The sequence below is a fragment of the Giraffa tippelskirchi genome, chromosome 2 (assembly GCF_054371585.1).
Source record: "Giraffa tippelskirchi isolate mGirTip1 chromosome 2, T2T-mGirTip1v1.2.pri, whole genome shotgun sequence".
Classification (NCBI taxonomy): Eukaryota; Metazoa; Chordata; class Mammalia; order Artiodactyla; family Giraffidae; genus Giraffa; species Giraffa tippelskirchi.
Window position 1 is genome coordinate 6,386,533 of NC_137276.1, and position 14,927 is coordinate 6,401,459.

At 48.3% G+C, this 14,927-nt stretch overlaps 1 protein-coding gene across 1 annotated transcript in view; it reads left to right on the forward strand.

Moving 5' to 3' along the window:
- Positions 1-14,927, forward strand: part of ADAM12 (ADAM metallopeptidase domain 12) — a 382,360-nt gene that overhangs the window by 241,352 nt on the left and 126,081 nt on the right. The window contains exon 4 of the mRNA XM_081533255.1: positions 2,871-2,949. Within this exon, the coding sequence (XP_081389381.1) occupies positions 2,871-2,949 (79 nt within the window). The remainder of the gene's footprint in view (positions 1-2,870; positions 2,950-14,927) is intronic.

Genomic DNA, 14,927 nt, shown 5'->3' on the forward strand with positions numbered 1-14,927 from the left:
CATCACCTCCCCCACCCCTCTCCTTCCTCTGCCCCTGACCCTCCAGGTGGGGCTGCAGGCAGTGAGCCCACCCCAGGGTCCTGTGACAGCTCAGAGGATGCTGAGAAGATGCAGATTTGAGACCAGAAGCCAGAAGGGAGGTTAGGCTCCTCCACCAAGGCTGATCTCTTCCTGAGCAGAGGGCAGAGTAAGGGTGCAGAGTGCTCACGAGCTTTGTCAGCGAGTGTGAGAAATGGTTGGCGTTTTCTATTCCTAGCACGTTCTTCTCGAAGGTTCACTGTTAGATAGAGCACAACTCTGACCTGCTGGGAAGGTCCAACTGATTTAAACCAGGCATGTCCTAAATAGATGGAAACTCGCGCAAAACTGGGAGAGGATGCTCCATTCTGGACTTGGCTGGAGAGAGTCTGAGGAGATCTGACTCTGTAAGGGAACTCTCTCTCTCATCTGTTACATTTGCAGCCCCGCAGCTTTGATTTCTCCCATATTGATCAGGGCAGGCTTCCCTGGTGGCTCGGCAGTAAAGAATCCGCCTGCCAATGCAGGAGACACAGGTTCAATCTCTGGGTTGGGAAGATCCCCTGGAGAAGGAAATGGCAACCCACCCCGTATTCTCACCTAGAGAATCCTGTGGACAGAGGAGCCTCATGGGCTACAGTCCGTGGGGTCACAAAAGAGTCGGATATGAGTTTGCTACTAAACAACAACAACAATATTGATCAGAACTTTGGTTGTAAAGCCCAACCAGCACCAGCTGAAGCAAAGACAGGGGTTGATTGAAGAGAAGGAGAGGCCAAGTGAACCCCCGAGGCACTTGGAAGACTCCACTTTTTGTCCCGTGTCACAGCTGTGATGGCTGGGTGTTCCTGAGGCCATGTCCTCCTGCACCCAGGGCCCAGGCTGGAGGAAGCCCTGAGTGCATTTGTGTGAAGCTCTGAGAGCAAAGAAGAAAGTCTGCTTCTCCAGATTCCCCAGCTCCAGGCAGGCCGCGGGCAAGACTAGAGATGGGTTCACTTGGGTCCCAGGTTTATCACAGGGCTGGGGGTGGAGTGACCCCAGCAGAACTGAGCTGTGTGACATGCATTCCCTGGACAGGGGGGTCAGACAGCATAGTCACTGTGTCCTCATCTCCTGCAGAGTCCAGTGTTTAAAACACTCTACATTCATGAGAAGGCAAAAGGAGAAGGGGGCGACAAAGGATGAGATAGTTGGATGGCATCACTGACTCAATGGACATGAGTTTGAGTAAACTCCAGCAGACAGTGAAGGACAGGGAAGCCTCAGTTCAGTTCAGTCACTCAGACTCTTTGCGACCCCACGGATTGGATTGTAGCACGCTAGGCTTCCCTGTCCATCACCAACTGCAATTAGAGTTGGACATGACGTAACAACCGCAAAACAACAACTCATTATTGCCCAGACAGATAAAATCCAGAGATGTTTAGAGCTTTTCCCTGCCTCCCACCATCCTGACTACCCAGATTCCAGACCCTCGGGGCTCCTGGCCTTGCCGATCTCTGCCTGGAACCCCCTTCTCCTCCCAGCCCAGTTTTGCCTGGCAGACTCCTCCTCTGCTCTCTGTAAAGCCTTCCCTTTTCCCTATGCTCCACCTACTGTGCACCTGTTCAGCCAGGAAGACTCTGTTCCTGCCTCCGCGACAGCCTTCCCCTCTGCTCCCTGTACTGTGTTCTCTCTCTCACCTCACCGGGCAGTGCACCCAGCACATAGTAGGTACACAGGAACTACCTGTTGCGGTGATGTTGAGAAGGACAGGAGGCACATATGACAGAAGAAAGCACAGAAGAGTTTAAAACCTAAGCAAACTCAGGCTTTGCTGCCATCAGTGAAGGTCTAGTAGATCACAGGCCATTTTAGTTAGAGGTTTTTGCTACTCTACCAATTCATCTTAGAAATTCAGTATTTCAGTATGACCAAGGTCGTTTTCCTCCCCGCCTACAGCACTCTTTCTAACATTTCATCATTGTTTGAAACACTTCTTTGACATTTTAATATTGACAGCTGGCTCCCTCACCTGTGGGAGAACTGCGGCTGCTGCTGCTGCTAAGTCGCTTCAGTCGTGTCTGACTCTATGCGACCCCAGAGACGGCAGCCCACCAGGCTCCGCCGTCCCTGGGATTCTCCAAGCAAGAACACTGGAGTGGGTTGCCATTTCATTCTCCAGTGCATGAAAGTGAAAAGTGAAAGTGAAGTCGCTCAGTCATGTCCAATTCTTAGCGACCCCATGGACTGTAGCCCACCAGGCTCCTCCGTCCATGGGATTTTCCAGGCTAGAGTACTGGAGTGGGGTGCCATTGCCTTCTCTGTGTGGGAGAACTAGCAGGCCAATATTGTGGATCCAAAATTATGTTTCTGATGGGGAGCTTAGCTGCTGATTCTAGATAGCGGGGCCATGTGACTTCCAGAAGGGTGGGCCTCTTCTGAGTTTCTGCCAGTTATAATGACTGCTGCTATGTGTTATATATGTAAGTTGTTAAGAGACTAAATCCTAAGAATTTTCATCACACAAAAAAATCTATATGTGCTGTTCATAAAAGAGTGTTGCGTGTGTGTGTGCACTTGTGTGCATGCACACTTGTGTACACACACCTGCCTGTGTTGGAGGACTGAGATGGGAGGGGTGAGGAGGGCACCACGTGTACCAAAGGGGCTGCTGCTCACAGCGCAGGCTGAGTCTCCTTCTGGCTCTCCCCGGATAACCTGAATAGGTTGAAGGCCCAAGGGAGCCTCATGGGGTCATCTGTACAGTGAGGAGGGAGTTGGACCCTCGCTGCCCTCCAGCCTAGATATTCACAAGCAACATGTCAATGAGAATCTACACTCACGTTTATGTGGTTTTTATTTCTTCACAGAGGTCTCATCGCCGGCAGTTTCACGGAAACCCACTACCTGCAAGATGGCACGGACATCTCTCTCATCCGAAATTACACAGTAAGTCCTGCTTGGGTCACCATGATACTGTGCAATCAGATCTGTGCTTAAACTCTGTAGCTGTTTTATCCTCAATGAAGTCACATGCCCAGATCCTTCCATTAGACCCTGAGAAGAGCTTGGGCATCGCTTACTGTTTGGCCATTCCATTGTAACTCCAGAAAAACTTGACTTTGGCCAGGTATGTGCCAGGGTGGTCCTTGAAGGTATGGCTTTATTGCAGGCTGACATTGAATCCACCTGCTAATAATGATGGGATGCTAAGCCAGGCAAATCCTTCCCAGAAACCAAGCCCAAGTGAGAGTTGATTCAGAAAGCTGTCATCCCCAGGGTGAACTTGGCAGTATTAAACTTGCAAGAACCTTAAAAAAATTCTAAGGAAAACCGACTCTGCTTAACCTGTCATAAACGTAGCCACCATATCGCTATGATGCTGTATCTTGGTTGTTACTGGTATGTGGCATTTATCGGCTCTTAGCTTTTCTAATATCTGCAATTTTCTGTGTAACTTAGGGTGTTAATTTTGTTTATTCCTGTAACAAACATCTATTGTGCTCAGCCCCAGGTGTGAATGTGTGCATTAAAGAGAGTTGTTGCCCTCTGAAGACTGATGGTTACCTGTTTTAAAGAGCTATGGGTGTTTGTTTTAAAAAGAATAATTTTAGGGCTCCCTTGGTGGCTCAGATGGTAAAGAATCTTCCTGCAATGCAGGAGACTTGGGTTCTATCCCTGGATTGGGACGATCCCCTGGAGGAGGACATGGCAACCCCGCTCCAGTATTCTTGCCTGGAGAATTCCATGGACAGAGGAACCTGGCGGGCTACAGTCCATAGGGTCACAGAGTCAGACACAACTGAGTGACTAACACAAACACTCACAAACTGAAAGCCTTTCCATCTTAGCAGCAAATTCTCCCTTCTCTGCATTATGCCAACACTTTTCTTTATCACGTGTTTGGCACTTCCAAACTTTTACCTTCCGATTTCCAACATTATGCAGAGTGAGCTGATGCCCGAAGAAAGCACATGAAAATTTTGGGTAAAAAATAAGCATATAAGAATTTTTACTAATGCCTGAGCAAGCTGAGGGAGTCAGATAAATCTCTGGGAATAGGGGGAGTTTGGGGAAAATTGGATACAGGTGTATGTATGGTTAAATCCCTTTGCTGTCCATCTGAAACTATCACAACATTGTTAATCAGCTATACTCGAGTGGAAAATAAAAAGTTTTAAAAAATAAAATAAAAGAAATTTTAAAAAAACAAAGCAGGGATGTAAGCTCAGAGCACTGGGCTGGTGAACTGAAGTCATGGGACCCCAACGGGCTAATTCAGGACTTAGAGAGGATGCTTCAGTGCTTGGGGGTTGGGACAAGAGAGGTGGACATCTGCAATTGAAAGTGAAAGTCAGTCCCTCAGTCTTGTCTGACTCTTTGCGACCCCATGGACTGTAGCCCACCAGGCTCCTCTGTCCATGGCTCTTTTCCAGGCAAGAATACTGGAGGGAGTTGCCATTTCCTCCTCCAGGGGATCTTCCCGACCCAGGGATCGAACCCGAGTCTCCTCAGTCTCCTGCATTGCAAGTGGATTCTTTAGCCACTGAGCCATCAGAGAAGGCATGGAGAATCCCACAAAAGCTATTGGCCCACAGAGAAGTGCTTTCTCTGTGAAAGAAAAGGAAAAGGGAAAACACCCGTCCAGAAAAGAAGCAACAGAGAGAATTGTCTCCAGGGGTCCTGAAGCAAACAGTGATCTCATAAAAAATAGAGAAAGTGAAAGCCCAGCTGGCCTCATAAAGTGTACATTTGGAACAGGGTGGACTGGTGCCCAGATTTCTAAAACCAGCATAGGGATGGGACTCCCATTCAGTGTACTGACCTCAAAAGTGGTCCCAAGTCAGCAGTACTGGATCCTCTGGGGCCAAGCTGAAGCCAACTGAAAATAGTTCTCTAGGGATATTTCTGTGACCAACCTAGACAGCATATTAAAAAATAGAGACATTACTTTGCTGACAAACGTCCGTCTAGTCAAAGCTATGGGTTTTTCCAGTAGTCATGTATGGATGTGAGAGTTGGACTATAAAGAAAGCTGAGCGCCAAAGAATTGATGCTTTTGAACTGCTGTGTTGGAGAAGACTCTTGAGAGTCCCTTGGACTGCAAGGAGATCCAACCAGTCCATCCTAAAGGAAATCAGTCCTGAATATTCATTGGAAGGACTGATGCTGAAGCTGAAATTCCAATACTTTGGCCACCTGGTGCGGAAGAACTAACTCATTGGAAAAGACCCTGATGCTGGGAAAGATTGAAGACGGGAAGAGAAGGGGACGACAGAGGGTGGGCTGGCTGGATGGCATCACCAACGCAATGGACATGAGTTTGAGCAAGCTGTGGGAGTTGGTGATGGACAGGGAAGCCTGGCCTGCTGCAGTCCATGGGTCACAAAGAGTTGGACATGACTGAGCGACCGAACTGAACTGAGGGATATTTCTACAGCCAGATTACATAAGGTTCCCATGTCAAAAACAAAAAGGAAAAAGAATATTATTAAAGATAACCCAAAGTCAAAATGATGAAATAACCAGTTAGCAAAATCCAGCGTAAGTGACAAGGGAAAGGAAAGAATTAGCACCTTCAGGAATGTGAGATGATAGAAAAGTTAAAGAAAAGTCTGAAATATTTTAAAGAAAATAGAATAGATCCAATAAAAATTCCAGAGTGAAAACACAAGGGGAAAAATAAAGAAAACTAAGGATGCACCAGCAATGCCCTCCCTACTGCTTAAGATGGGTAATTTGTTTCTCAGTGGCATCCTGAAGGAGCAGTTGTTGGTTTTAGAAGGTAGCGGGGACAGTGAATACAGGCTTGTCCCTGTTGAGCTTGTGGTGGGACGGTCACGTGAAGGTGTTCAGTGGGGAGACAGGTGTATGAGCGTGGAATCCAAGACAAGGATGGGGACCGTAAAAGAAGCGGGCCCATCTCGAATGCAAGTAATTGCTGGTCCACTGACTTCGCTTGGGGGGCAAATGGCAACCCACTCCAGTATTCTTGCCTGGAAAAATCCAGGGACAGAGGAGCCTGGTGGCTACGGTCCATGGGGTCACAAAGAGTCAGACCCAGCTGAGCAATGGAGCATGCATAAGCATGCGTTCACCTTTCTTTTTTTATTTTCTCTCTCTCTCTTTTTGTCTCCTAAGACGATGTCATTTAAAATATGCTTTTAGAGTTAACATGAAGGCTTTCCTTACAGAGTAAATTGTTGTTCCAAATAGAAGCAGAAAAAAACAGACTCTAGAAATACTTGACAATAGACTAGAGTCCTCCAAATCTCTCTGGTAGATGATGGTGGGAGTGCTGGTTGAATACAGACCATCCTCCGGCTATATGATATGCTTCCAAGGTAATTTTCATAGTTTCTTGTTTTGTATCTCCAGCTCCCTGACATTCCCTATTCTCAGGCATTTTCGGTCTTTTTATCTCTTTGGGGGAAAAATGTGATAAGAGAAGAAGAAATAGCGGACTTGATAAACAAGGGCCCATCCACTGCCAGGGTGTATGGAACTTGGCTTGCTGATGACTGTAAACCCAGGCATCTCAGAAGCACCCTGGACCGAAGGTGCTGGAATGTTGACAGTGGTTGTCTCTGTCTGGTGGAGACTCTGTAGTTTTCTATTTTCTATGACTGTTGTGTGTAGTGGGTGCGGAGAGGGAATTCCTTTCTCCTCCTCCTTGCCTTTTCACGAGGTAACTGTGCAGAGAGGCAAACACCTCCCCCCTGCATTTAATCCCTCACTTCTCCCCATGGAAGCATCTTCTCAGGGCAAGGAGGGCAGGAGCGGGCAGGCCCTGGCAACCTCTGGTCCCTGCTGACTGGGCCGGGGGTAGGGTCCCTGCCTTGGAATGGCCAGGAGGCCAGCCTTATTGTCTTCCCTCAGCTAAGGGGGTGGTGAGCCTTGCCCGTCCCTCTAAGGAATATTCCAAGCAATGGTCTCCTGCAGCCCCAGCCTCCCCAAGATGGGTGCCCCCAGGCGTGGCTAGCAAGAACCAGGCAGGGAGATGAGGGGAGATGAGGCTTAGAGATAGAAGGAAAGCTCACTTCTGCCCTGACCTAAGTTGTGTCCTTTGATGGAATGTACCAGAAACCACTCTTTCAGAAGTAGGTAACCTCATAGTGTGGCACACAAGTGGTAAAGAATCCGCCTTCCACTTCAAGAGACGCAAGAGATGCGGGTTCAATCCCTGGGTCAGGAAGATCCCCTGGAGGAGGAAATGGCAACCCACTCCAGTATTCTTGCCTGGAGAATCACATGGACAGAGGTGCCTGATGAGCTACAGTCCATGGGGTTGCAAGGAGTCAGACACGACTGAGCATACACACACACACACATATACACACACACACACATGCACACACACACACACAAATTCATAATGTATTTTGATCTTCATTGGACTCTTTGAATCTGTATACAGTAGAAGAAGCAGCTGGAGGCTGGGTGAAATGGCACGCCCAAACCTCCAGAAACAATAAGCGTATGTTGCTTTTATAATTACAAAAACAATGACTTTTCTCCTTGTCCAACAGCCACGTTCCCCCACTCATTGCAGTACAGTTCTGAGCTGTCAGCCACGTTGCTGTAAAGATGAGTGAACTGTTTCATTTACTTAAAGAAAACCCACAGTCCTCTACAGCCTGTCCTTCCAGCAGAAACCCTTTCAGGGAGCTTATAGCCTCGTATTGTCTTTCATGGGGGGGAGACAGAGGGATGCAGCTTTGGGGGTTTTGTTTCTATTGAATCAGGCTGGGAAACAAGAATAAATGTGCTGACTCACCCCACTTTCCCCCCAAGTCAGCACACAGCGAATTTCACTAAATTTAAAATTATATATAAAATAAGAACCACTTTTTGGCTAGCATCTTTCTTTCTTAAATTTAATCTCTCAACAATCAGTATAAGCTGGTTGACAGGCAGACTAGTGGCTGGTTTTAATTTTGGAATTGGTCCCTTGTCTTTTCTCTCTCTGTTGTTCAGACAGGACAAAATATCTGTGGCTCAAGCCTTTGCTGGCCACATCTAAGGAAAGACTGTGTCCTACATTATCTTTTTTAATAAAGCCTGTGGGAGACAATGCATGTGACATTTGTGCTGTTTACACCCCAAAAGTCAGCTCTGGGTTAGGCCAGAGTGGGCCCCCAGAAAGTCTCCTACATGCTGTCAGCACTTTCGTGCAAACGCATCCTTCTGATCTGTGCATGTTAATAAAGCACCTTCCCAGTGCCAGGCCCCATGACTGCGACAGAGAATAAAAACAGACAAGAGGGCCCACATGGGGCTAGAGGATGGAGACTGACATAATTCCAAGAATCACAGACTGAATTAATAAAATCTGCACTGAGTGCACCAAAGGACAGGCTAAGGGGCTTAATCTAGTCTAAGGAATCATGGAAGGCTTCATGGAAGAAGGGACATGTCCCTTCTGAAGGTCTGAAGGTCAAGGAGCATGACCCAGGGGATGGGAAAGGGAAGGACATTCCTGGCTGATGCCAAGTTTTACCTGGAGGTGGGGAAGTGCCTGCAATTTGACAGGAGCTATAATAGGTAGCTTCAAGGCCAAGAGGACAGTCTGGTTGTCATAGAGGAAGATGGGGAAGCTCTTAAAGGTGTCAACCCAGGGGTTGTCATACCAAGGATAGGCTTTGGAAGATGCCAGTGGCTGCAGTGTGAAGGTCATCAGAAGGGCAGGAGCAGAGATTCGGCAAGGTCAGGCAGCTGGCTCTCATGGATGAGCCCAGAGCCGGGGTAGGAGGAGATGGCTGCTGAGGCCGGAGGCATGGAGGTGGGGAGAAGGAAAAAAATCTGAGCCTTTGCACCTGAGCAATACCCAAAAGGGCTCTATTTGTTATATATGTTTCTCATGGGAAAAATCTATGAAATCACTTGGTGTACGAGATGCCAAAAGGGACCATCAGTGTTAACTGAGGCTGAACCATCAGACAGGTATGAAATCCCGTATTTTGATCCAAAGTATTGTTTGAGTAACATCCATTCACTTCCATGGCAAATGTTTCCCATCAAAAGGTGTAGAATCTTCCACCATTGACTTGGAAGTGGGTATTAGGGAGTCAGCCAGTTTTCATCTCAACTAGAGAGCATCTGAAGAGGGTGAAAGATGATTCTGCGGGTAGGAGGGAAGACAGAGACCATTTCCATCACATAAGGGTACCAGGTATGAGCTAGGCTTGTTATCAAATTCCTAAAAAAATGATTTAAGACGGAATGAGTTTCCCTACCATGTGTGTGCTCGCCACACATCTACTTCATCAGCTCTTCCGGGCTTGCCTGTGTCTCCAAGGCTGCTGTGTCCTCTCGCTGACTGAGGCACTAGGCACCCCCTCCTCCCCGCAGGTCCTCACCATGTCCCATGTTGATTTCCACCTTCAGAGCCATCTTATCCCCCCTCCCCGATCCACTGACACTGCAGCAGCTGCCGCCCAGCTCTTTGCCTCTCAGCTGAAAGATGTTCTGGCCCCCTGACACTTCTCCCTGCTTCTCATCTCTCCTAAGTGTATTCCAGCCACCACTCCTGCCTACGTGATCCCTCTAGAACGTACTTCTATTTATGCCATCCCCTGTTTCACTTGTATTTTGATCCTCCCAGATCATTGATAGCTTCCTCAATACCTCCTTGGTCCTCAAGTCCAAAGTTCTGAGACCAGTCTCCCCATGGGAATCCCATGATGGTGACGTGCCCTACCTTTTCATACATGAATTCGCTCATTCATTCACACACACACACTTACTCAACAACAAGTGTTCCTGAGTGCCCAAGGTGACATGGAGTAAGCACCAACACTATGCCAGGCATTGTGCCAAGGGCTTTATATGTCCTTGGTTGTCTGATACTCCCAATAAGTCAGTTTTTGTTATTTTTATACCCAGCTGAATAATCTGAGACACAGAGGGCTTCAGTAGGTAGACCAAGCCCCTAGCTAGTAAGGATTCAAACTCACACAGCCTGAGTCTTGAATATGAGCTGCTAACCACTATGATGCAAACACAGGGGTCTGTTGTATCTCCCTGGCCATGGTGCTTCTGTCGTGGAGTTTGGTCTATAAAACTATAACGAGGTGGCTTCAGGAATGGGCTGGTGTTTGCCGTGAAGGGAGAGACCCAGTGCATGCATCTGAGGGACAGGAGAGGATGCTGTGCTCGCCTGCTGTCCTGGGATACGGGGAGGGGCCAGGAGCCCTCGGAATTGCTGAGTGCCTTGTTCTGAAGCCCACGGGGACTGAGGAAGGCCCAGTGCCCCACAGCACTGTGCGGGAGGGAGGGGACATGGTCCCCATCCTTGAGGAACATGCCATCTGACCACAGGTGACATGATGAACCCGTGACAAAGATGCTTTAGGAGCTAGGCAGTGGCCAAGCCAAATCCATGGGCAATGTGCACTGCGTCCCCACCTGCACCCCAGATGTGCTGACTCTCCTTCTCTAAAGGTGTCAGGAGAGAAGGGGCTGGGACAGCCTTCGGTCTGGAAGCAGTGGGTGTAGAGGTTGGGATCACAGGCGGGGAGGCAGGCTGCCCAGTTGAAATCCCAGCCCAAGCTTTGAACCAGCCGGGAACATGAGCGTGAACCAGACACAGTCAGGCTTCTAGAGGAGCGAGCCTGTGGTAGCCACTTCTCCACTTTGATGATGGATTCACAACCTCTCTTAACCCCCCTGGACCATCTATTCTTCTGAGGTCCTTCAGGTACCAGGATGATGGAAGGAGAGAGGGAGCTGCAGGCAAGAAAGGGCTCCATGATCTGTACCCAGAGATGGGCTCTGCAGGTGTGTGTCTCCTTGAGAGGGCCACTGGCCGCCTCCTGCCACGCCCCTCCGCCTCCTGTTCATCCATCCACACAAAGTTCTGCATGACTGCCAAGAAGGTTGGGAGCTGGGAGTTAGGAGCTAGTGCAGGAGTGTGAGAAAATCACACCCTTTGCTCTCTCAGGGGTCACCTTCTCCTGCACGTGTTCATTCATTCATTCAGCACAATGACGCTAAGCCCCCGGGGTCCAGCACAGAGGGAACTAGACAGGCAGAACCCAGCGCTTAAAGCATAATGGGTTTAAGTACATGTTGTCATATCCCAGATCGGTGACAGTGACACACGTTTCACAGATTGATTTGATCCCTAAGACCCTGGGCAGCAAGTGTCAATCCCATTTCACAAATTAGAAATGGAGGCGGCGTCTCAAACCGTAAGACTTCCAACTCCAGGTCGATTCAGCATTCTCACTATTGCAAACTCACTGTTTCCAGGCTGAGTTTGCAGGGTGGTCCCAAAGATTGTGAACACAGTTTTGTAAGCTGCATCCTCTAGTGCTGAATTCCAGCACCAAACAGTAATGTGATGGCTCCTGAGGTTTGTCCTTCCTAGTCTTTTAAATGGACGTGGTTCTTGCTAGAATTGGGGGCAGAGATTGTTTAAGAGCTGGGAGCAGAGATGGTTAGAGCTGGGGGCAGCAATTATTATATCTGAGAGCAGAGATGGCTAAAGATGGGGCAGACATGGCCCAGAGAACATGGGCGTGCTGACTTCTCAAGAGTCTGTCCGGTACACTCTCAGAGGAAAGCATGCAAGCTCAGTCACTGCAGTCATATCCAACTCTTTGCGATACCATGGACTGTAGCCCGCCAGGCTTCTCTGTCCAAGGGATTCTCCAGGCAAGAACACTGGAGCAAGTTGCCATGCCTTTGTCCAGGGACTTCCCAACCCAGGGATCAAACCTGCATGTCTTATGTCTCCTGCATCGGCAGGCAGGTTCTTTACCACTGGCGCCACCTGGGAATCTCCGAGGGACGCTTCCAGGGGAAAGCATAATATCGCCGTGTCAGAAACACACAGGGCGGCGAGTTCACTTTTTCTTTGTTCGAATGCAGTGCCACCTTGTTTTCGTCTCAAGCAAACACTTGGTATGTGGAGGCCTGAAGGTCTGTACAAGGGAGGAAAGACTGGACCGCAGGAGAGCAACCTGTGCACACACAGACACACACGTGTGCATACACACTCACTCACTGTCGCAGCCCTCCCATCTGCAGATCTCGCTGAGTTTGGAAATGGCTTGACTTTCCTCGGATTCCCTGAGTAATGTTGGGACAAGACCCTGCTGTGCTTGAGAAAGCGTCCTGTTCAGGTGTGGATTTTAGGGGACCAGTTTTCTTCATGAGGGCGTGTGTTCATAGCAGCAAGACATGGAGGGAAGCTGCCTGGCCTGGGGTTGAGAGGTTTGGCTTTTTGTCCTTCTGCCGTGAACCAGCTCTGTGACATGAGACAGTTATTTAACTGGTCAGGGCCTTGGTTTCCACATCTGTTCAGGGAAGGTCGACATTTAAGATCCGGAAGTTCCCTCCCAACTAGGACAAAGTGTGATCCAAATGCTAAATCGAGACAGTTTGTCACATTGCATATGGCGGGGGGAGGCCCTACCCGGTTCCTAAGGAAAAGAACGTTGCAAATAATTTTTGCTCAGCTTACTCCTTAATGGAATTTGTTTGCTCACAGGTCCTTTTTAATCACAACGTCAGCCCGCTTTTGTTAGCAATTTAGCAGATAAAATTCCTTTCTTTCTAGTCCGCTGAGAGTTGGGTAACAGAATTTTTATTTTACTTCCCATACGACATAGAGTTGAGGGCTACTGTTTTCAAGCTCAGGGTTTCTTATTCCATATTTCTCCTCCCCACTATTATATTTGATTGATAGTATTAAACAGAAGGAGAATTTATTTTACTGGAGGGGGGAAATGCATTAGGTTAAGTAATAAGTATATAAAATACATGGTTAGAGGTTTTGTAGAGGAAAAGATGTAATTTTGTGGTTATGCATGTTTGGGACTATTTTCTGTGTTATGTTTTGTTGGTAGAAAGAGAATGTATTGGATCAGCAGAACTAGGCCAAGACAACTATGCAAACAGGATGATGTCTTGTTCTTTAGAGACATGAGTGTGATAAAAAGAAAGAGATACACAGTCTGACTCCCTGGAGGCAATTGAACAGCGGGTTTGCAAGGGTGACTGTGACCGACTGAGCCAGCAGGCCCAGGGGCACCTACAGGGCATGATGGATGCCTGTGTCCCTCATAGATGTGTCCACATCTGGGTCCAGCAGGCCATGTGTTTGCAAATCTATGGGGCCTGGCAGGTTCCTGCCTTCTTGGCATCGGTCCAAGGGAGGCAACCTGGCCCTCGGATATGGGGACGCACGCTCACCTGGAGACCTTGCCGAGTGGACACTGCTGGCCCCCGCGTGACGCTGCCTGCACTTTTCCCTCCACCTGGGCCAACGCCAAAGGGCATAAAGCCCCCCAAAGGGAGAGGAATGAACATCTCCTCCACTCCCCAGAGCCGAATTCCCCAATCAATTATGTGCCACCTAGTGTGATGAGTCTGTCTCTCTGGTTTGTCAGTTTATCTGTATGATGACTTGTTGTTGTTTAGTTGCTAAGCTGTGTCTGACTCTTTGTGAACCCAGGGACCATAGCCCAAATCCCTCTGTCCATGGGATTTCCCAGGCAAGAATACTGGAGAGGCTGTTTCCTTCTCGAGGGGAATCTTCCCGACCCAGGGATTGAACCCAGGTCTCCCGCATTGACAGGTGGGTTCTTTACCACTGTGCCACCAGGGAAGCCCCGTATGATGACTTACTACCTTATAAATATGTAATCACATTTGTTTAAACGTTTAGTTAATCATGTTTTTGAAAAAGAAATTCACGAGATTGTAATTGTCATGGAGGATCTGGAATTTGGAGTTCTAGTAAAAGTCAAGAGTGAGAGATGGACTTGCTAGTCAACTGTCTGAAGGTGAACAGAAAGTCGTGTTAGAGCTAGAAATGAGGTGTTAACTCTGGCACTGACTAACAGTTGGAGTTGTTTAAGGGCCAGTGTACGCGAGCTGGGATGCACTCCCTCCTCTTTGATAAGCAATGCTTCCCCCTCGCTGTTGAACTGGAAATTAATTTTCTACTAATTTGTTCTCAGCTCATGTTTTAATGAGCTTGTATTTCTGGGTAGTATTTAATTTGAAAGTACATTTGATAAGTAATCTATTAAAAAGTAAATCGAGACTGAGAATACATGAGTTTGAAATTTCAGAGGTCAGTCATTATAGACTATTATCACCACTTGGTTTTTAATTTTTTAACCAATACTTGATTTCTGATAGCAGTATTTCACAGTTCTCTAAAAGGGAGCAAATGTTTTCAGGCACAGGAACCTCACAAAGAGTAGGTGAAAAATGAGTAATGCTGGTTCCCCAGGCAGCCTAAACTGTAACACCAGCTGGGTCGCTTCACCTTTTGAATTGTCTCAGCCCCCACATGCCTGCTGGGTGCCCAGGACTGAACACCCCCCAACCCTGTGCAGAGGGGACCACACCCCTCTGATGCCCTGGGGCATTGCAATCCAGTTACACAATCACCCCTTGTTTATAGAATTGTTATGACTCCCAACTCTACCCAAAGCTAGAGTTACCTGGGGCGGGGGGGTGGGGCAATCCATGGAGCCTTTTAAAAGTTACTCACCATGGAAACTGAACAGGCAGACTGGCAGCAAGGGTCCTCCATGGACTGTGTGGGTGCCTGTGGCCTGGCTGGATGCAGGGTCCCCCATCACTGCCCTTCACGCACCCCTTCCTGAGCCACATGCTGGTTGAAAAGGATGCTCTTGCCAGGGGGAGGAGAAGGGCAGTGAGTCTACATCTGTGCCTGAATCCTCTAGCCAAGCAGATGCGCCCCCTCCCTGAACCTTGCTCCTCTCCCACTGCCCATCTTTGTACATATGCTTTCCCTCTGTGGGCGGTTCCCTCTCCCTCCTCTGTCCCTGGACACTAGGCACCCCACTCCTCTACACTGTATGGGGGTCAAAAAGGAGCCCCCAAAGCTTTCATTGTTTGCAGTTGGTGTAATCAAAATATAAAAAAATCCAAGATATGCCACA